This window comes from Natator depressus, chromosome 9, assembly GCF_965152275.1.
Source record: "Natator depressus isolate rNatDep1 chromosome 9, rNatDep2.hap1, whole genome shotgun sequence".
NCBI lineage: Eukaryota > Metazoa > Chordata > Testudines > Cheloniidae > Natator > Natator depressus.
The window spans coordinates 82968723-82991269 of NC_134242.1; the positions used below are offsets into that span (position 1 = coordinate 82968723).

At 40.2% G+C, this 22547-nt stretch overlaps 1 protein-coding gene across 7 annotated transcripts in view; it reads right to left on the bottom strand.

Annotated features, from left to right (window-relative positions):
• PAK3 (p21 (RAC1) activated kinase 3) overlaps positions 1-22547 on the bottom strand; it is a 196947-nt gene that overhangs the window by 33456 nt on the left and 140944 nt on the right. For 5 of the 7 annotated variants that reach the window (XM_074962470.1, XM_074962471.1, XM_074962469.1 and 2 more), the window contains 6 exons: positions 18373-18569; positions 10041-10141; positions 6325-6369; positions 5021-5174; positions 3391-3428; positions 597-728 (listed from right to left, as the gene is read on the bottom strand). In XM_074962470.1, coding sequence (XP_074818571.1) covers positions 597-728; positions 3391-3428; positions 5021-5174; positions 6325-6369; positions 10041-10141; positions 18373-18547 — 645 coding nt within the window. In that variant the 5' untranslated portion in view covers positions 18548-18569. The remainder of the gene's footprint in view (positions 1-596; positions 729-3390; positions 3429-5020; positions 5175-6324; positions 6370-10040; positions 10142-18372; positions 18570-22547) is intronic. The other 2 variants (XM_074962474.1, XM_074962473.1) reach the window with 2 other exon arrangements.

Sequence of the window (22547 nt, forward strand, 5' to 3'; positions counted from 1 at the left end):
GAGTCACTATCTTGTGGAATTCCCTCCTTCAATTTGTGATCTCGCAGATCACTTCTCCCATTCACAACTGTGTAGCATGGAATAGCATCATTAGGAAAACATTTATATACTGTATCTGTCTTTTAATATGACAAATGCTTTGTCCTGTTAGAAGACACACAATCGCACTGTCTATATTTGCTCTTCATTTCATCTCCCCATCACATCGGTTCAGTTTCTCTCTCTCTCAACAAGGAAGCAAGGAGGAGAGCTTGCACTATTGTAAGCCTTCTTTCCACTGACCATGGCTAAGTCCACATTTATATATCTGTATTTTAAATAACATAGTATTACATACACACAAACACAATATAAAAACTGAACTCAGAGTTTCACAATACCTCTTGGCAGAATGGGAAAAGCTCAAGATTACACGAAAAGCCTCAAATCAGAACCTGCTGGCTTCTGTAGGTTCATGGGAATTAAAAGTGATAGTTAGGATTCTAACACTGAGTCTTCACCCAAAAGGAACTCTATACACTTTCCTATTATAACAGATATATCTCTCAGTTATACCATACAATGACAACAGTAACCAAAGCTGCTAGTGAGCTTACTGATTTTGTATGCTCAGGTCGTGGTGCAATAACAGGTGGAGGTTCATTGTCATCTTCTTCTTCTTCTTCATCTTCATCCTCTTCTTCTGAAACTGGGGGAGCTAAAGGGGGTTCTGATGCAGTTTTTGTGCTCTGTGGATAAAAGGCAGCAGCATAACTGATTGTTCACTTATTGTTTAAAGACAGCATGGGAGGCTTGTTAATAATGTACAGCATAAATCTACTCAGACATAACAGAGAATTTTACATTTATATTTAGTTGTAGAAACCTCAGTTGTTAGTTGCATATGGTGCATTCTTTTTCTATGATTACAAATATATGTATTGTTTGGTTAATTCATTTTGGTGTTTTTCCTCTGCCTCTTATTTATTCATGGCCAGTCTTGGTAAGATACTAGCATTTGGGCTAGTGAATTGTATCCTGTGCTGCATTATTAGAGGAATTAAGTTAAATAAAGGCAAATAAATCATTCATTTACATACTTAATGAAAGACTAATTTAACTGAGAACAATACTTGAACAGATGCAGGAGCTAGAAAATCACCTCTAGTTCCTGGTTAATTGCTTTGGCAATGTGTTTGCAGAAATGGTAACAGTTAATTAAGCTAACAAGTCTACCTGTTAGACTAAGGCCACGTCTACACTAGTGATCGATCCCCGATCACTCTGTCGACTCCGGAACTCCACCAGGGCGAGAGGACGCGAAGTAAGTGATTCTAAGTCGATCTAAGATACATCGACTTCAGCTACGCTATTCTCGTAGCTGATGTTGCATATCTTAGATCGATCCCTGCCCCTAGTGTAGACCAGGCCTAATTAATGCACTTCAAAGCTCAAAGGATCCTTCATTAAGTCTAACAGGAAATTCTGCATTATAGAGAAAAGCTATTCATTTTTTTATTATTTTACCCAGCATAATATTATTTTTTCCTGTTTAGATGCTTTTCACATTTATCTTCATCTAATGCTTAATGCTTAGTATTTCTGCTCTTTGCCAGGTTTCAGTGAATCAGCAGTATAACATTAATGGGGCTGCAACTACCATAAACCCAGCGACTAAACCTAAAATGTGGACTAATGTCTAGAATTGCTAGACGAAGAATAGACTGGGGAAAAAAATCCAATCAAACATTTACCAAATGCTGAAGGGAATATTATAGGGGGGTTAAGAGAAGGAACACAGAGAATAACATGGTTATCAAAGCAGGATCTTAAGCTGACTGGGGACACTTGTTCTAAGTAATCAGGTCTCTCACATAACCTGTGAGATGATCACTTCTCTTCAGTACAGTACATGGTATCAATGTTAGAAGGGACAGAAAAGATTGTATGGATCATCCAGTCTAAACCCCTATAGTTTGCAGAACAGTTCACTACATCATTCCTACCACTGCCTGAATTAATTTGTCCTTAAATATATATACAGTGATATTGCATCTCCCATGAGAATCTATTCCACTGCATAACTGATTTTACTGAAAATGGTGACCTGTAAAACAAGTTACTAAAGTGTCAAAACTTTAGAATTATATGCTGCATAACCCAACTACCGGGACAGAGAAGCATTCACCATATACTATATGATATCATGCAACTTTGCCAGAGTTTGGAGCTGTCTTAGTGTAGGTGGGAAAGAGTATATATTATTCTGTAGTATATCACATGACTCTAAAGTTTCCTGTTTAAAATTCATATTTTACAAACTTACACATTTTTGAAAAAAAATCATGCAATAAAATAATCTCACTTCTATGATGCCAGACCATAACAAACCATTTCCATACCCTAGAAGGGTTCCACAGTTGATGTGACAACACTAGAATTGTGAAGCTACACTACATACAATAACCTGAATATTTAATACCAGACTTGTATTACTAGGTGAAATTCAGTTAGTAGGATTTGAATGATTTCTTTGTACTGCAATAGCGCTCCCACCTTCCCTCTTATATAAGATTCCTGTTGAATCCCTTGAGTAGGCTATTCTCTTGTAGGAGCTTGTATCTTGCTACTGGTTATATCCCATGATACACAGTTATAGTTCCTAAGGACACCATAACCACTGGTAGGAACCACTTTTGAAGGCCATACTGATTATATTTCTATGTGATTGCAGTATTCTTCCAGAAATGTATTTTATTATGGATAATGGATCTGGCTTTAGTTAAAACATTTAACTGTGAAACTGAGTCACTGAATTTAAAATAAAGGCCGAATCCCTAATTAATTATTGATATTTAATGCAATAATGTTAATACTGATAAACTCAGTCAATATTAATATGTACATCATAAATATATCTCCAGGATTTCCACAGTAATTCAGCATTAATTATAATGGACCAATATTTAAAACATCCTTACAAATCATTTCAGTGAGTTCTGAATAATTTCTAATTTTATGTTCAGTCATATAGCTAATTAAATCACAGCAGTACAAAAGCAAAAAAATTTAGTAGAGATTTTATTTTAAGATGGAAAAAACTACACTAAAGTGTAATTAGAGAGCCTGGAATAACACACTGTACTAAAGAATATAAATCATAAAGGGCTGGGAATAGTAAGCAATTCCTCGTCAACAAACCCAGACATTAATCTGTCTGTCAGGTATTATACAGAAAATTAAAAATAGCCAATGGAATCTAAATACCACTGCTGCAAAGATGTTGTGTCTGACTTCTTTCAGCGGAGGCGACTGGTATTCTAAATACCAGAAAATTCAGAGTTTATGGCTTATTCCACCACACTTACACAAACACCATAAATGAAATCGCTGTTATTTTTTTACACTCACCGAAGGATGGGCTGCTATGTATCCGTGGGCGCTCTTATCTGAAAGGTGCAAAAGAAGATTGGCTAGATACTTTTCATAACAAAGCTTGGTCTGGGGAATCCAGCAGAACAAGTTCTTCCAAAATTCGTCGGATTTCATTCACAACACCCCTTTGGCAAAACCAGTTACTTTATAAAGATGACAGCAAGGTGGTGGAATGATCTGGGTTATTTTTTTACTGCAATGTCTGCATTTTACTTTAGTGTCTGTTTTCCATGTTTCACTTGACCCTTTACTATCCCAAAAGAGCGGGGAAGTGGTTCGGCACACGTCTCTCCCCAATAGGGAAGGCAGTTTGAAGTCAGGCTTATGATAAAGTCACGTGGATAAAAAGAATGCAAATACATGCATTTTTCTTTCTAGTGGGGTCAAAACCTTCTGACAGAAAAGGTTTAGTATAACCCCTCTCATACTGTGATTGTTCTATTATTATGGAGCCACAATAGCAACTCCCTAAGAATGTACGCCAGTTTCCCTTCTAAAGCAGATTATGAACACATCATCCCTCTAGCTTTTGCAAACACACACACATGCACAAAACTCCGACAAGCCTGAAATTTTGCATGGTTGATATCTTATTCCAGCATTCATTGTTATTTTAGTGGGGGTAAATTGAAGGTTAGTCAGGCAATCAATTTTTTGAATTACGGGTCTCAGTTGAGCCACCAGGTTCAAGGAAGTAACTGTCTCCACTGGCACTGATGGTGGCATTTTTATTAGCTCTACCAGATGAACAATTTCAGGTCAAGAAAGTTACAGATGCTGCTCACACGCTGCTGGGTTTGAACGCCACGTTAGCGGAAATAATAGCTATGTCTTTACAGACTTAACTGTATCACAGCATTTTTGTGCAGGAATCATGTCAATAATTAGGAGAGCCATGATACAGAAAAGAACACATCATTACTAAAGCCACACACACTCTACCCAGTCTGAAGCCTCAGATTCCTTGGTAGACGTGATTTATTATCAGGCAACAGGGTTCCTTTCGCTAACAAGGAAAAAAAAAAGAACACACTGAAAAAAATATAAACTAAAATTCAGAATTATTCTCCTTGAAAACATTTTCTCAATGCTGCTTAGTGACCTTGCAGAATGTACAGAAAACCCAGGGATAGTGTCACATTTGGAGGCTTCCAAATTATGGCACCTCGATTGCAATGAAATCCCCAGAATGAAGATGCTCCAGGCTCTAGAAGTACCTCCTTCTCTTTGATCCTTCATCCAGATTCCTAGTAAGACTCCATGACAGTAGAAATGTTGTATTCATTTCATATATTTATGCACAGCACCCATCTCCCGTGCAGATCACTAGTTATTTGTGGCTTCCGAATGAAAGAGCCAGTGACTGTTTCACAAATCCTCTTATTTAATTTTGAAAACAAAGTAACAAAAACAACCAGATTATCCAATTGCTCTTCCACATTTGCACCTGCATCTTTGGGAGGAAGCAGCATTCAACTCCAGGATATTAGATCTTTCCTTGTCATTGGAATGTCTTTCTGGTCACTTCTTTGCACTTCAAAGACACTTGTTTTACTTTTGAACCAGTTTGGCTTTCAGTTTCTTGCACAGCATGGCTTCAACTTACCTCCTGAAGTAAAGCTCATGTATTTCTGGTTGTTAACTGTCTCTTTGGAATCGTAGAATTTGAGAACATCTAAAACAGCTTGTGGATTCTTCTTTTGCTCTAGTTTTGTTATATTGGAGGTCTGTAACAGCCTGGCCCACTGCTCTGGAATTCCCTGTGGATACCAAGTAGAAAGAATGCTGATTTAGGAAATTCAGCAGCCACAACCAGCATAGTTCCTTACCAAGAATCCCATGCTACCTGTAAGATTACTTTCAGAAACTTTAATTGATGCCTTACATTTAAAATAAGAAACTGACACAGTAGATGTAATCATTCTCTTCTCTATCAAAATACAGAGCTAAAACCGGGATCCAACTTTTAAAAAAGAAAAGAAAGTTATGACTGACAGGAAAAAACGTGCATGAAACTCATCTTTAAATCAACTCTGCTCTTCCATGGAATAATGATTTAAGGCCTAGCTTGTTTTCCTGGTGATTAAGTGCAGACATAACAAGACTACTCTATATTTGTGGACAACACAGTGTATTTTAGGAGCTTTACACTGGATTTTCAATGCTTAATGGAAATATATAGTTGCTGTTCTAATTAAAAGATTAAACCCCCTCCCCTGATACATTTATTTGACAGTACAGTATGTCTAAATCAGGGGAGTGTTGTTTCTAGTTTGGAGAAGGGGGCAACAATTTGGATTGAAACGTAAAAATTGTAACACTGAGTTGTAACACGCCTGCTGCTGCTGCTAAGGAAAGTCTCTTTTTTCAGCACCCTGAGCTCTCTATGCTGCTTATTAAAAATGTATAGAAAGTAGGAACTCAGAAAACAGGCTGGAAGTGCCAAAGCCTAGCATGAGTTTTCAATCATCTTAGGTGGGAGGGTGACATTTGGAAATCGATCCAATCTTGGAAAGCTGCAAATTTGCATTGGAATATTATTGTTGACAAATTGCTTTAAACATCCAGTATAATTTCCTAAGTTTCAGAACCTACAATTTTCCCCTTTTACCACACAGCCAACATCTAGCAGCGAATTAGAGGAGCTACCGAATAAAGACTATACCTGAGGTGCATCTATGCATAACCTTGGTGCCACCCCAGTCTAGATATACATTTTACATGGCTTCTTCCTACGAAGTTCTCTGCAAATCAATGTGTGACATGGGCCTCCAGAGTTTTGGATTAATGACAAAAATGTGGGATAAGCCAAGCAACAAATCTACTGCACACACATGAACCTGCTGCTGCAGTGCTATGACATCTCAAAGAAGCACTTTGATGCAAGCTTCTTTTGGGCCTGTGACGCACCTCTGGAAGCTTCCCTGTGCACATCTGTGAGCCATAGAGATCTGGCTGTAATGGACGTAAATAAAGAAAGAAAAGAAAGTTAAAACAGAATGTGGGACAACTTAGAAGGTGGTAAGGAGGTGAAACCAATGGGCCAAAATGGGGAAAATCCCATCTAAAGTGGGAGAATTATGAGGTAAGTACCAAATAGATTAGGTGCTGGACAGGCTACAGGAAGACAGACTTAGGAAAAACAGAAAAATCACAATTGTTCCAAAGTTTGGAAGCATCATCCCCCTTTTTACCAGGTTTTTTTCCCTCCCTTACAAAAATATATTACTGAGGATTCACGGCAAGTGACTGGAAAAATTACTCCGTTTTTTCTGTTTTTTAAAACCAGTTTAGCAATTTTTAACAGCTGTATGCAACTTTTTCCATTGCTTTTCCAGTCCTGAGATCATAACTGGCCCGTGCACAAGTGAACAAAGTGCAACTGAGAAAGTAGCTGTCGAATTCAGATTTCATATTAGAAGGACAAGTGTTGCTATAATACAAGTAATGTATGTGTCAGAGTGAAAAACCTAGGAAACTTTGGACAGACATTTGTTAGGTCACCTTGGATCTAAAGCCATGACTTCCTACAACTGGCTAAAATCTTAATCAAGAATCTTTAAAAATTTGGGGTGGGGACAGTTTTTATTCCAGATTGGGGGTCAGGAAACTATTTCACTAAAAGGCATGCCTTACAAAATTCACTTTAAAAACAAAATGAAACAAAAAAGCTACAAATCTAAAGCCTTCCTCCCCTCAAAATAATTGCAATAACTTCTTCAAAATAAATAAATATAAAGCTAAAGACGCATGGTTCCACCCAACAGTTTCCAATCAATTTCATTTGGTGCTTTGTGCCCTAATTCCTAGCAATCATGGTTGCTCCAAGCACAGTGAAATGGAGTTTTAACATGCATACATGAGTAAAAACATAGCTTGATGCTAAAACCTTAGAGCCAAAACTCAGGGTCCCATGCAGGTGTTCCTGATTCCGATTCTAGATGCAACCAATAGCAGTCAGGTAATACAGACACGGGCGTGATTAACATTGGGTGTTAGAAATTTTTCTATGCATTGCGCATAACCCATAAAGCAGACATGGCTGGCATGACAACCACTGTAATCGCTTGAAATTTTAAATATTTTCACATTCCCATGGCACTTCCAAACTTTTGAGAGACACAGACAGTGCGATCACTAAACAGTGGGAATTTTTTTAAAAAAGGTGTGTAGCTATTGGCAGTCCCTTCAGCAAAATTTACTTACCGTGTGACTATTTGGCTGACAAGAGACTTGTGTCGACGTTGGGAAAAATCAGGGAAGCCAAATGTAACACAATACTTATATCTGGTGACTGGAACTAGCTCGTGGCTGTGGGGCAAACTGTGGTCCTTAATGGAGCAACATTTCCTTTGACTTGAATGGGCTTTTTGCTGTATTAAGTACTGCAGAAGTTGGCCTATACCAACAAGCCTCATGATCACCAGGCTTTTTCTGGGGGGGTGGGGTAAGTATATTCTGATGGCACAGCCATCTCTTTATGGCCGCAGCCCACTGAATTAACTTCTGCGCTCTCATGCTTCAGGAGCAAGTATGTATCATTTTAGAAATAACTATCCAACCAAGTGTGGCTGGACAACAGGAAGCTAGCGCCCATAATTTAAATGGGGAAAAAAAGTAATTGAAAAGAAATCACTAATATAAAAGTGGGTCTGTGCACTTTTAGTCCAGAAAGATGTTGCTTTCTATAAGAGGCCAGGGCCTGTGCTAATGTCCTGCCAATGGCATTAGATGTGAAAATAAGAAGTCTGATGCTGCAGACCTACTGTTCTGACACAATGGATGCGGGCAACAATATTAAAACTGATCCAAATGCTGATCTCTGAAGTGCAGGCAGAGGGTGCCTCAGACCTGAAAACTTATTTTTGTTGTTGTTCCACTCCTTTTTGTTCCAGCCGGTAGGGAAGTGAAAATGACTGGGATCATTGTCCACTGGTGCACCAGGGAAGATAATTGTGATCCATTTCACTTTTCTTCCAGCCAGAACACAGAAGGGAATGAGCACAGGGAATAGAGACAAAGAGAGCAGACTGAGGAGTGCACAATACAGAAACAGGAAAGAAATAACAGAACAGTAACTGGGAGAACACTGAAAAAGGGGATCAGAGAAAAGAAGAGAGAACACAAAAGAAAAGGAAGGAAGAGGATAGAAAAGGTGGAAGAGAAAGAGATGGAAAATGTAAACACAAAAGGAGGAAAATAAAAAAGTGACAGAATGTAATGTGGAACTGAGAAATGGCAGCAAAGATTAAAGTTAGCTGTCAAGTAGTTCAGAGAGAGACAGACTGGGAGGGATAAACAATAAAATGTAGAGAGAATACCAGAAAAGTATTCTGAAATTGATATATTTGTTGCAATTTCTAAGGGCAGAAGACCAGATCTGGCGGTCTAAACTCAATCTCTACTCAGGCCTTACTTAGGGAAAATTCCCAGTGAAGTTAATCAGGCTTGCCTGAATAAGAACCTCAGGATCTGGCCCAGAATATTTTTTTAAAGTACACATTTAGAAGTCATGTCTATTCTTTAAAATCCAATATGAAATATTCTGAGTGTAACATTTTCAAATTACTAAAAGCTCTTCAATTCCAGTTCTCTGATAAAGAGGTGTTGCCACCACACCGCTTTCATTTTATATGTATTATTTGATTTTATTTATTTATTTAGGGAAGCAGGAATGTTCTAGTTTCCTGAAACATGTTAAAGAAACAGAAGCAGCAACCAAAACAAAAATCACAGAAGAATTGCATTTGGTGCCCAGATTTTGGAAGCTTGTGGCACATTTGCCAGCAAGCCACAAAATGATTTGTCCCATCCTGCCTGTTTTATTTACACAGCCAATCAACACTAGCACTTCCTACCATTCAACATGTTTGTACAGCACAGTCTGATCCATCAGCTCACTGGGTATTGAAGGTATGGAAAGTTACTGGGAAAAAGTAAGCATAAACTCACTATCATGTTAGGCTTACTAATTAATTAATGATTCCAACACCTAACTAGTGACCCAATCCAAAGCTCAATGAAGCCTCCCATTGGCTTCAGTGGGCTTGGATCAGACTCATTTTCCCCATTACTTGAGCTGAAACACATTGCATTAACTCTTCCCACTAATCTTACGTGGCAAAGTTGGCTGTTATGTTACTACCCGACTCAAGCTAAAAGCCTGCCTGATTACCTAGTCTTTGGATGGGGAATACCTCAGAGGTTGTTTACTGAAACAAAATGATCAGCCTTCCACAATGCCTGTTCTGCAGCTTTCTGCACTGCTCTAGAGATGTCTATAGGCCAGGTAGACTATGCCCCTTAGGCCAGCTGTCCAGATGTGTGTGTGCTCTTGCCCCAAAACAGCTTACAAGACTTATCCAGGCAGGCACCTGGGTTCTTCCTAGTTTTCATTTTCCACAGGCACTCTGCTGTTAATCCGAGGGAAGGCGGGGGGAGGAGAGGAGAGGAGGGAAGAGAAGCAGCCGGAATCAGAGGTAAAGTCCTGAAAATATCTAAATCCAACAAGTCTGTTTTTTCTCAGCCTGACTGCTGTCATCACCTGAAGTTTCTGGCTGCAAAAAACTATTTCACTGTCAAGGAACTGGGAGACTTACTAAAGGTGCAATATGGAGGTTACTTACAGTGAATTCCCCGGTGACTGCATCAAACCCCACATGAATCGTATGTTCAAAATCTGAAGGAAGAGAGATCTCAGGACGCTCTTTCTCTTTCTTCTTATTGGCTAGAGGCAAAAATGTTAACATGCGCTTATTTTCTGCAGTTTTTTCATTCACAGGTATTTACAATCAGGTTCAGTAAAAGTAACCATTTTAAACTGGGAAACAATTCAAAGGGAATCTTATCCGCTACAGAGACCCAGGTTAATGAAGTGTTAACCTAATGTATACCCCTTTTTCGAGGTGGCCCATGAGATTGTATTTGATTTTCTTCACATGACCAAATCCAGATTACAGCTACCAAGAGTCAAGCAAGGAATCCACTTTAAACAAATGTAAAAGCCTTCTTAGGCATCTATATAAAGGAATCAGGCAGGTAAGTTATTTCCACCATCATTTCTCTTTTTAATCACGCCTTCATATCCAGCGGCTAATACTTGTTTGATTTATTTTTTCAAAACTCTGAAGTTTGTCCTAACAGATTTTGATGCTTCTTGTGGAAGGAGCTTGATGGGGGGTGGGGGGGAATCAATAAAAGTTGCATTTGCATTTCCTCTCCCTCCTGTTATAGCCCTTTTGTAAAGTATCATATCTTATGGCTGTCCGTTCCCAGCACTCTTCTCCACTGAAGAACTGAATGGCAGCACCACATCCATGACCAGTTTTACTGAGTATTCAAATGACAAACAAAGAAATTTTGGCCCCTGGTCGGTGACCAAATCAAGGTACTTCAGGAGCACTCACTTTTTGGGTCTGGCAGAGTTTTTGAGATACTATGAATGACAACCCTCTATAAGACAAAAGGTACCTCCACTAACACACTGAATTAGAAGTTACAGTGAAATAACTGTTCATGCAACAAATTGTGTTTAGGTCACAAAAACATCTGGGGAAACCTATCCAAATCCAGGCAGAACCCTAGTTAAAATATCAAATATAAGCTTATGAATACACCTAACTGTAGAACATATTTACAGAACTCTCAAATACATCTCTAAAGGCTACATATAATTCAGACACTATGTTCAAACAGCAGGAGTCCACTGACAGTACAAGCTGAAGTATTTGGTTTCCTTGGAGAACCGTCATACTTTACAAACTGAAACCATACAGGTAGATAGTATAGGACACGGGTGGCCAACCTGTCACTCCAGAGCCACATGCGGCTCTTCAGAAGCTAATATGCGGCTCCTTGTATAGGCACCGACTCCGGGACTGGAGCTACAGGCGCCAACTTTCCAATACGCTCACTGCTCAACCCCTGGCTCTGCCACAGGCCCTCTCCCACTCCACCCCTTCCCCTGAGCCTGCCGTGCCCTCGCTCCTCCCCCCTTCCCCCCAGAACCTCCTGCACGCCATGAAACAACTGATCAGGAGGTGCAGGGAGGGAGGGGGAGGCGCTGATCGGCGGCGCTGCTAGGGGTGGGAGGCTCTGGGTGCAGGGGGAGGGGAGTGCTGATGGGGGGCTACTGACGTATTACTGTGGCTCTTTGGAAATGTACATTGGTAAATTCTGGCTCCTTCTCAGGCTCAGGCTGGCCACCCCTGGTATAGGACATAGCTATTTGCAGGTTCTTCTTTTATCCTAGTGCGGTGTGCACTGCTGTTGAAGGGAGCAACTGCTTCCCTGTGGGACAGCTTTGCCACTTCAGCTGAAATAGCATGTGCTAAAAAGGGGGCTAGAGTGTATTCAAATTTCTATCTGCAATGTGTTTTAGTTACTAATCCCAATTCGAGAAAGAAGATGTTAATAAAATGTTAGTAGAATGCACATTGCATCATCTCTAGTGCTTTAAACTGAAAATTTCTGCAATATACCCTTGAAGCCAGCTCTTCCTTTCCTCCCTTCCCATCAGTTTAATACAAATATTTAGGGAACTGATTTATAAATTCTCATCATGTTCCTAGACTGACTGGCTCTGCAAATCTGATATGACGTCACACGAACAGTCACAAGGTCTCCAGAGATATATGGGGCCATGATTTGGGTCTTTAGGCACGGCTGTAGTACAAATTAATAAATAACATGGCAGCTGCCAGCTAAAGGAAGGTCTGATATAAAGCACTGGTTTTGGGAGGAAAGGAGCACCTTCACCGAAGGTGTGGGAGTCATGCTGTGAACCTGCATGTTTGGTCAGCAACATGCATGACAGTTTAGTAAGAGAGCAAGAAGTGACTGTGCATTCCCTTCATTTGTCCTTCACACTCCCTGGGTACATTATTAAGGATAGCCAAGTTGTATAGAAAAAGTTGCATGGCAGCAATTTTGTTGAGAGACTTATTTCCACAAGCAAGTTTCCTGTTCTATTGACAGAGAGCAGTGGGGAGCTGAGTGAATGGAGTCTTTGTTCTATAAATATTCACATTTTGCACTTTTATTTGTATCCAAGCCAAGTCAGACTTCTACCTTAAACACTAAGCTAGTGGCTTTTTATTTTGCCTTTCCTGATGAGTGACAGCGTTGGGTCTGCCAATAGATGGCATTAGTGAAGTCCCTCATCTGGTGCCTGAGCTCACTGTGTGTTAATGCATCCTGCACAACACCATAGTCAAGACACAAACCAGGTCCCTCTTGGTTCACAGGCAAACCAATATGAGCTGTGCTAATCTTATTTCAGAAGGAAGTGTTTCTTTCCCTGTTTGACCTTAATGCCACTTTACACATCCAGTTAGTTGGCAGAGAAAAGTCAACTTTCCCCAAAGTTAGCACACACTGCCCTTCGTACTGAAAGTATAGGGTATTCTGAATTCTTTATTCCCATGTCCATAGTGTTGCATTTATCCTAATTGAATAATTACCTGCTGCATTTCTTCCCAAGATCCTAACCGCTACACAATGTTAACTCATAATTTATTTTCCTTCAGCACTTGGAAGAGACAACAGTAATATATCAAGTCAGAATGCCAGGGTTTTTCCTTTCATCTATAATGAGTTGTTACTTAATTTTCAGTAATAAGAGATCATATCCTTTCAGTGTATGTGATTCTTTATTGTATATAACAAAATTGGCTTTTCCTAGCTTGCCACTTGCAAGTGACTGCAGCAAGAATTGGATTTAAAGGGTCATCAAGTTCAGTTTAAAGGAACAGTCAAATCTGTAAGTGAAATTAGGTGCTGTACAATATGTTCTATCAAAAATTGGAACTTGTTACCCTTTACAGGATGCTCATTCCCGGTGACAAGCATTATAGATCACTTCAGAAGACTTGTTTCAGAGTAGCAGCCGTGTTAGTCTGTATCCGCAAAAAGAACAGGAGTACTTGTGGCACCTTAGAGACTAACAAATTTATCGGAGCATAAGCTTTCGTGGGCTACAGCCCAGTTCATTGGATGCATAGAATGGAACATATAGTAAGAAGATATATATATATATATACACATACATACAGATAAGTTGGAAGTTGCCATACAAACTGTGAGAGGCTAATTAGCAACCTCTCTGGCCACTCAGTAAAAGATTTAAGGGTGGCAATTTTGCAACAGAAAAGCTTCAAAAACAGACTCCAACGAGAAACTGCTGAGCTTGAATTAATATGCAAACTAGATAGCATTAACTTGGGTTTGAACAGAGACTGGGAGTGGCTGGGTCATTACACATATTGAATCTATTTCCCTAAAGTTAAGTATCCTCATACCTTCTTGTCAACTGTCTAAATGGGCCATCTTGATTATCACTACAAAAGTTTTTCTCTCCTGCTGATAATAGCTCATCTTAACTAATTAGCCTCTCACAGTTTGTATCGCAACTTCCAACTTATCTGTATGTATATATATATATCTTCTTACTATATGTTCCATTCTATGCATCCGATGAAGTGGGCTGTAGCACACGAAAGCTTATGCTCTAATAAATTTGTTAGTCTCTAAGGTGCCACAAGTACTCCTGTTCTTTTTTCAGGAGACTTGGCAAGTATGCATGGCATACCTCTGCTTAAAGATTGCATTCAAAACACTGATAACATGTAAATTAAATAAGGAATTAGATGTCTATATTTAACCCCACTGTCTAAACATTTTGACACTTTTCTATGCCCTGCAACCCAAATCACATACATTCCATGTGAAGTGGTGAAATATAATGTGATGGGCTGACTCCTCTGCATGAATATCTGTAATTCTTGCTTGCTTATGTTATAAATGATCTGTGATAAATTGGCCAATATAAACACAGCTGTCAAAGTTTGGGAAATGTGAAATCACCCACTACATCTGCAACAATTATTACAGATCAAAAGATGACAAGGAAATAGACAGTGTATTGTCTGGTTTCTCCCAGTCACACTATTATGATGCTAAAAAACCATCTCTTTGGCAGTAAAATGTGACTCATCTAAGTGGTGACTTTTTCATTTCTCTTGTAAGGGAAAGAACAGATTGCCCTCTTTTCACCTGCTCATTTCATTGTTTAATTCCCTTCTATCCCCCTTTCATTCTGTTCTTTTCTCTGGGTCCTTTCTTTTCTCCACCCTCTTCTCACCTTATTCTAATCTTTCCTCCTTCTCCCTTCTCTTCTACCCCAGCATCCCCATTCTTTTCTTTCTCCTCCTTTCCCCCTTATCCCAACAGGTTTGTTCTTCCTCCATTTTCTTATTTTTTATGTATCTGAGGCAACTTAGCTACCAAGGGCCAGATTCTGCTCTCAGCTACACCAGTCTAAATCTTCATGGGGTTTAATATTGTTAATACTACTATCATTTACACCAATATAGCTGAAAAGAGAGTCAGGTGGATACATTTCCTTTGTGATAATTTAGGTTTAATTTCCCGTAATTTCCTTACTGGGTCACCACTTCCCGCTATACGGTAGTACTTATTTTTGCAGGGCAGCAAATCCAAGAGATTCAGTGAGAATGGAAAAGAAGGCTCTATCTACAGGACTGCAAAAACCCCAACAACCACCCAAAAAACCCAGCCCAGAACCCCGTCAATTTCCTTGAATGGCTCTGCTCCCAGTTTTCCTGAAGGAACAGAGCCCAGCTGGGAGGAGACGCACAGCCTCTGAATCCCCCATAGCTACTGACTACTATCATACTTAAGAGGAAGGAAAATGGTTAGAGCACCAGCCTGGGATTTATGAGACCTGGTTTCAATTGCCTGCTCTGCCACAGGACTTTCTGTGTGACCTTGGGCAAGCTATTTAGTCATTCTGCGCCTCAGTTCCTCATCTGTAAAATGGCAATGGTACTTCCCTACCTCACAGAGGTATTAAGGAAACACACATTGCAGACAGAGGAACTTAGATACTGTAGCGATTATGAGCATATAATTACTTAATACAGATTATTTGTATTGTGGTAGCACCTAGGGGCTCTAGTCATGGATCAAGCCCCACTGGACTTAACAAAAAGATGGTCCCTACCTCAAAGAGCTTAGGGACTAACTATAAAGTGAGAGATAACAGGTGGATACAACAATCAGACAGGGGAAGCACAAGGAAACAATGAGACAGTATTGGTCAGCACACCAGCTACCTATCCATTACAAAGAAAGGTTGACAGAACATTTCAAGTAGTGTAGCACATCTCAGGCCTGGTGAATGAACAAAGGATACAAATGTCCTAGTCTGTTTAAGGAGAAATATCCTACGATTCTCTTTCTCTCTCGTTCTGTTTAAAAGATCTGATAGCAGGATATTATAATAAATCTGTGATGCTGAAATCAGTTGCACTGGATCAAAATGGACATGTTAAAGTAATGTTGTGTTTGTAACCAAGACTTTCAAAGTTTGTCACTGTGTAAGTCTGTGAAGAAAGCACAAGCTAGCTGATACCCTGACCTACAAGCCAGCCATGAGATGAATTCAATTCAATGGATTTGGCACATCCTGAGCATCAAAGCTAAATATTCTTACTATTTCACACAACAAAATTAAAATACAAAATCCTAGTCACTTCACTCCTAGTCACACCTGTAGTGATGAAATCTAAATGACTGCTAAATTGATTCTGATCTTCTATACGAGAAGAAAATGAACTACTGTTTTGGCTGTAACAGATTATTTTGGGCAGGAATTCTTTCTGGATCTCCCCTTTTCTGCATCTGTTTCACACACTACCTCATGCTGAGGAAGTTTTCCCTCAGAAGAGAGTCAACACGACTCTGATGCCAGCCAGAAGGGGAAATGACTCAAGTCATTCTGTCACCCCAGGAGCTATGGTGGTTTTCAATCAAGGGAGTCAAGTCAAAATGTCCCCTCTACTTTTTAGTGCTGTGTTAGAGCCAGAAGAGAATGTGGTTTAAATAATCGGGGCCAAGCCAGAAGTCCTAAGTAGGATACACTCAGGGGCCACTAGGCCATCCTCTCCGAGGAAAGAGGGAGAGGGATGGACACAGAAGGCAGCAGCAGGGTAACGGGCAACTTATAAGTAGCAGGAGAGAGACCACTTCTCTTGCTGCCTGTGGTCCTCCTGGAATATTATCTTTCCTTCCAAGATCTCCTTTCCCCTGTTCCTCCCCTTCACCTCCCAGGCCTGTTGCTTTCAATTCCACCTTACATGGCCACTCCTACAGTGGCTGCATCCTCTGCTTCCGTTTGCCAAGCTGGCTGGGGAAGCTGCTTCCCATGCACTGTACTGCACTCAGCCCCTAGGCAGCAGTGGCTGGGAAGAGGGTGCTGGTCATGGGTGGGAAAATGCCTGCATTGCCAGGCAATAGGGATTGGGACAGGAAGGTGCCACGGTCCGCAGACACTAGGACCGCACAGCAGTGACTCAACCCCTATGGCCATAGCTCAGACCTCCCCAGCCATCCCCCCTCCGGGACTCAGCCTGCCCCAATGCACATACACCCCTAACACCACCAGCCGCTCATACACCCAGACACTTCCCACTACACCCTGTCCCATAGCACATACACCCCTAGCACCTCCAGTCAGCCCCCACTCACCTCTGAATTCCCCAACACCTCCAAATAACCCCACCCCAGTAACTCACCCCAATACATTCATAACATATATGCCCCCATTAATGCCTAACATCTCCACTGAACCCTAGTCCAGTAATTTACTTTTAATACGCCCTCAGACCCACCTCATGCTCACACACTCCAAACACCCCCCTTAATATGCAATCAATGTATCACGGTTTAAGAACTGTATGCACAACATTCCCCTCCCCCCCACCCCCCCCATACACTCACTCATGCAGTCCCAACTCTGGTATTCCTAAGGCAAAGTGCAGCGGCAGTCACAGCTCCGGGCTTATCTGCTCCCCAACCCCGTGTTGTCCAAGGCATCTCTTACCCATCCTGTGCATGCTGCATCAAGCCACTGAAATGCAGCGATTAGAGACTTTTCTCAAACTTTATTAAAATGGGGTACTAATAGCCTCTCCAAAAACATTATCACAGCCACTCGTCCCTTTTTGGAGAGGCTATTAGGAGTGGCTGTGATAATGTTACAAAGCAGGAGCACGAAGCATGGTAATCTTCCACCCCCTTTGCATGGTGCAGAGTCCTGCAGGTCAGAAAATCAATTGTGGCACCAACCTGGAACTGAGAGGAGCTGCGCTGCTCTCAGAGTAATGTCACAAAAAACCTTCTGACACAAGGGGAGATTTGAATCATTTCCTGTCTTGGTTCTAAGACTCACTTCTACCTTTATATTTGCAAATGCATTTCAACAATGCAACACAGCCTACTGATTTAACAGTAGCTGCATTTAAAATACCCACACGTTACCTTCCTTCACTCTGCAAATGCATTTAAAAATACAAGACATGCTTCTCTCCAGAAACTCAAATAATGCAACATACATTCCTGGTTTACGCATTTAAAAAATCCAAGACACACTTTGACCTTAATTAAGCACATGTTTTGGTATTGTTTTGTAAAAAAAAATTTTAAAAATTACACACACCCTTCCTCATCTCTACAAGTGCAAATAAAAGCAAGACCCCTTTCTCCATTCTTTAAGTGCAAATACATTTTTTTTTAATTCAAAACACATGCCTCCCTTAATTTTGCAAATGAAATTTGAACCTTATTCTCTGGGTTTCACTCTGCAAATGCAAGACAAAACCCAGTCTAAACCGCAACTGCATTTAAAAAATGCAAGACCATGTGTGCATGTGTGTTTTATTGTCCTGGTCAGCTACACAAAGATAATTAATGAAACATCACCTCCTCCTCTCTGAAAATACGGCGTTAGAATTATAGTAACATAACGCTTTGGGGAAGTTTTTAATTAGCATGTCCCACAGATGAAACAGAAAGAAAGCACAGGCAGAAAGCAAACACAGCAACCAACAAACTACAGGAAGAGAGAAAAGTAACCCCTTTGCACTGCTGATACTTTACTTTTATCCCCTCCTCCTGGGAAGATGGAGCGCAGCCTGGCCTTCTTGTTCTTCTCTTCTGGGGCCATGGGGAGCGGTTTGGTGCTGTGGTTCAGTGCTGAAGAATCACGGTTGTTGCTGTTCATTCTCAACGGAGGGGCTGGAGGTTTCTCTTCAATATCCAGACTATCGGACATCTTCAGCAGCCCTCACAGCCTCCTGTAAAAACCAGTACAGAAAGCTACAGATCACAAAAGGACACCCAGCTTGGGGTGCTGGGAGGGGACGAAGGAAAGCATAAGGATGAACCAAGGAGGGGCATGTGGTAGAAGTTTGTTTTAGCCTTTTGAATCGGGTACTCTTGGCACTATAAATAAATACTACTGCTAATCATAACAATGGTAAAATAAATGTTAACACGTTTTAATCCCAGTTAACGCTTTTTAAAATTATATTTAAAACTCATTTTCTTCCTACCTACAAACAGGGTTTTCATCTCAAACCAGCACAGACCTACCAGAGCAAAAATTAGAGATATTCATTGAAAACAGTTGACATTTACAATTTCTGCAATGCAGAAAACTGCTTGTCAAGGGGGTAACGGGTCACAAATATTGATTTCCCCCCTGCTTCATGCTTACTGAGAGTATCCCAGGGAGTGTGGGAATTCACTGGAGGGGGGGGACATTTTTTCAAGGGAAACTATTCTAAAGCAATAATTTAAAGTATTTTTACACATAAAAATGAACCCTATGTTTACCTCAAAATCAAGATAAAAAATCAGAAAAATAACCACCACATATTGGAAACCATATTATAATAATCTTTTGGAAGCTACAAACTAAAATCAGCTCTGAGTCCCACTCCACCCCTAGTGCTCTGTATTACCATACAGGTTTGTTATTGTAGGGTTACTTATGATTAGGATGACCAGATAGCAACTGTGAAAAAATGGGACGGGGGTGGGAGGAGGTAATAGGCGCCTATCTATGAAAAAGTCCCCCAAAAATGGGACTGTCCCTATAAAAACGAGACATCTGGTCACCCTACTTACGATGCTTGGCTGACTGTACCACTTTGTTATTGTATGGCTGTTAATGATCATTGCTCTGTGCACTGGTTTGTCACTCACAAGTGCTGGGCTATGTATACTGGTCCTGTACATTACTTTAGTCACAAGTGCTTTTTTCCTTCATAATTGTTGTGTTTATTTAGGGGAGAATTACCTAGAAATAATTATACACGATTTGCAAATAGATATGGGGAGGGGGAAAGCAAATCAAATTTTATGTTTCGCAACCTCTCTCGTATATCTGTAATGTAAGTACAAAGTATGATGCTATCAAACTGGGGTAACAAGCAAGCAGTAATTTAGGCAAATAAAATCTTAATACATAAGACCTGAAAATAATATCTGATTCAGAAAGGATCGTTCATACAATGTTGGATATATTAAACTTTTTTAATAGGGTCCGCTTCTACAAACACCATGCCTTCAGAAACCGTCCATTCAGAAAGGGCTTATATAACCCACTGGTGAGTATGTGTTACTTACAGGTCCCCATCTGTGCTGACTTGCAGATGAGATGAGTTGTTACAGCCCCCAGCTAGGCAACCAAGGCTCTTTAGCTCAAGCTGAAGCAGCTTGTGCTTTTAGCTCTGGAGGCTCCCAGCGTGTGTGTCGACCAAAGATGGCAGCCATCACACTTGCAAGGTCACACCTTGAGGCCCTATAAACGTAAATCTTATGCTCAAGGTTTGGCAAAGGGAAAGTTATTGTTTGCAGGCTTGGGGATAAAGCCTCTAAGAGTAACTGCGTTAACACTGAGAGAGCTAAAATTCTGTCAAGACTTTCTCCTATAGTACAACCGTTTTTTATGCGTAAATAAAATTCCCATTGGCTTCAGTGAGAGTTACATGCATGTATACACTAAAGGATTGGTCCCAATATTAGAGAAGTTCACCCCAGTATAAATTTGTTATAAAAACTTGGAAAAAATATAAAACTTTTGTTGTTTTTAAAGTACTGCACACAAATTGATTGTTACATGATTTTTTGCCTTTATTACTGTATTTATTTTACCTGAATTTAGCCTTCATGAACTCACAGACTTTGAGATTCAAATCTTTTTCCCGCAGATAGGTACAATACAGGAAGGGGCAGTGCAAAATACAGGAAAGGGCAGTGCAAAACCAGCTAACGTGCCTCATTCTTGCACTGAAGATGTGGTAATGGATTTTGAAATGAGTGGAGCTTTAAATCCAGTTCTAACAAACTAGGTTCTAAACTGAGACATGCCCCTACTCCACCCCACCCCATTTCATAGAGGCTATTACTAGGGCTGTCGATTAATCGCAGTTAACTCATGCGATTAACTCAAAAAAATTAATCGCGATTAATTGCATTGTTAAACAATAGAATACCAATTGAAATTTATTTAATATTTTGGATGTTTTTCTACATTTTCAAATATATTGATTTCTATTACAACACAGAATACAAAGTGTACAGTGCTCACTTTATATTATTGTTTTTATGACAAATATTTACACTGTAAAAATGATAAACAAAAGAAATAGTATTTTTCAATTCACCTCATACAAGTACTGTAGTGCAATCTCTTTGTCGTGACAGTGTAACTTACAAATGTAGATTATTTTTTAACGTAACTGCACTCAAACACAAAACAATGTAAAACTTTAGAGCCTACAAGTCCACTCAGTCCTACTTCTTGTTCAGCCAATTGCTAAGACAAACAAATTTGTTTACATTTATGGGAGATACTGCTGCCTGCTTCTTATTTACAATGTCACCTGAAAGTGAGAACAGACGTTCGCATGGCACTTTTGTAGCCGGCGTGCCAAATATGCTAAACATTCCTATGCCCCATCATGCTTCGGCCACCATTCCAGAGGACATGCCTCCATGCTGATGATGCTCATTAAAAAAAATAATGTGTTAATTACATTTGTGACTGAACTCCTTGGGGGAGAATTGTATGTCTCCTGCTCTGTTTTACCCGCATTCTGCCATATATTTCATGTTATAGCAGTTTCGGATGATGACCAAGCACATGTTGTTCGTTTTAAGAACACTTTCACAGCAGATTTGACAAAATGCAAAGAAGGTACCAATGTGAGATTTCTAAGGATAGATATAGCACTTGACCCAAGGTTTAAGAATCTGAAGTGCCTATAATTAGAAAGACCAAAAAAGAATTTGAAGAACAGCTGGCCAAAGCCTCCAAAAGTAATAGCACATTTTTAAAAAAATACATCAGAAGCAGAAAGCCTGCAAACAACCAGTGGGGCCACTGGACAATCGAGATGCTAATGGAGCACTCAAAGACGAAAAGGCCATTGCAGAGAAACTAAATGAATTCTTTGCATCGGTCTTCACTGTTGAGGATGTGAGGGAGATTCCCAAACCTGAGCCATTCTTTTTGGGTGACAGATCTGAGGCACTGTCCCAAATTGAGGTGTCATTAGAGGAGGAACTCAAATGTGAAACTGCAGGACTACTAACTGTCATCTGTAACCTATCATTTCAATCAGCTGCTGTACCAACTGACTGGAGGATAGCTAATGGGACGCCAATTTTTAAAAAGGGCTCCAGAGGTGACCCTGGCAACTACAGGTCAGTAAGCCTCACTTCAGTACCAGGTAAATTGGTTGAAACTATCATAAAGAACAAAATTGTCAGACACATAGATGAACATAATTTGATGGGAAATAATCAACATGGTTTTTGTAAAGAGAAATCATGCCCCACCAACTACTAGAATTCTTTGAGCGGGTCAACAAGCATGTGGACAAAGGAGATCCAGTGGATATAGTGTATTTAGATTTTCAGAAAGCCTTTGACAAGGTCCCTCACCAAAGGCTCTTAAGCAAAATAAGCAACCATGGGATAAGAAGGAAGATTCTCTCATGGATTGGTAACTGGTTAAAAGATAGGAAACAAAGGGTAGGAATAAATGGTCAGTTTTTAGAATGGAGAGAGGTAAATAGTGGTGTCCCCCAGGGATCTATACTGGGCCCAGTCCTATTTAACATATTCATAAATGATCTGGAAAAAGGGGTAAACAGTGAGGTGGCAAAATTTGCAGACGATACAAAACTACTCAAGATAGATAAGTCCCAGGCAGACTGTGAAGAGCTACGAAAGGATCTCACAAAACTGGGTGACTGGGCAAA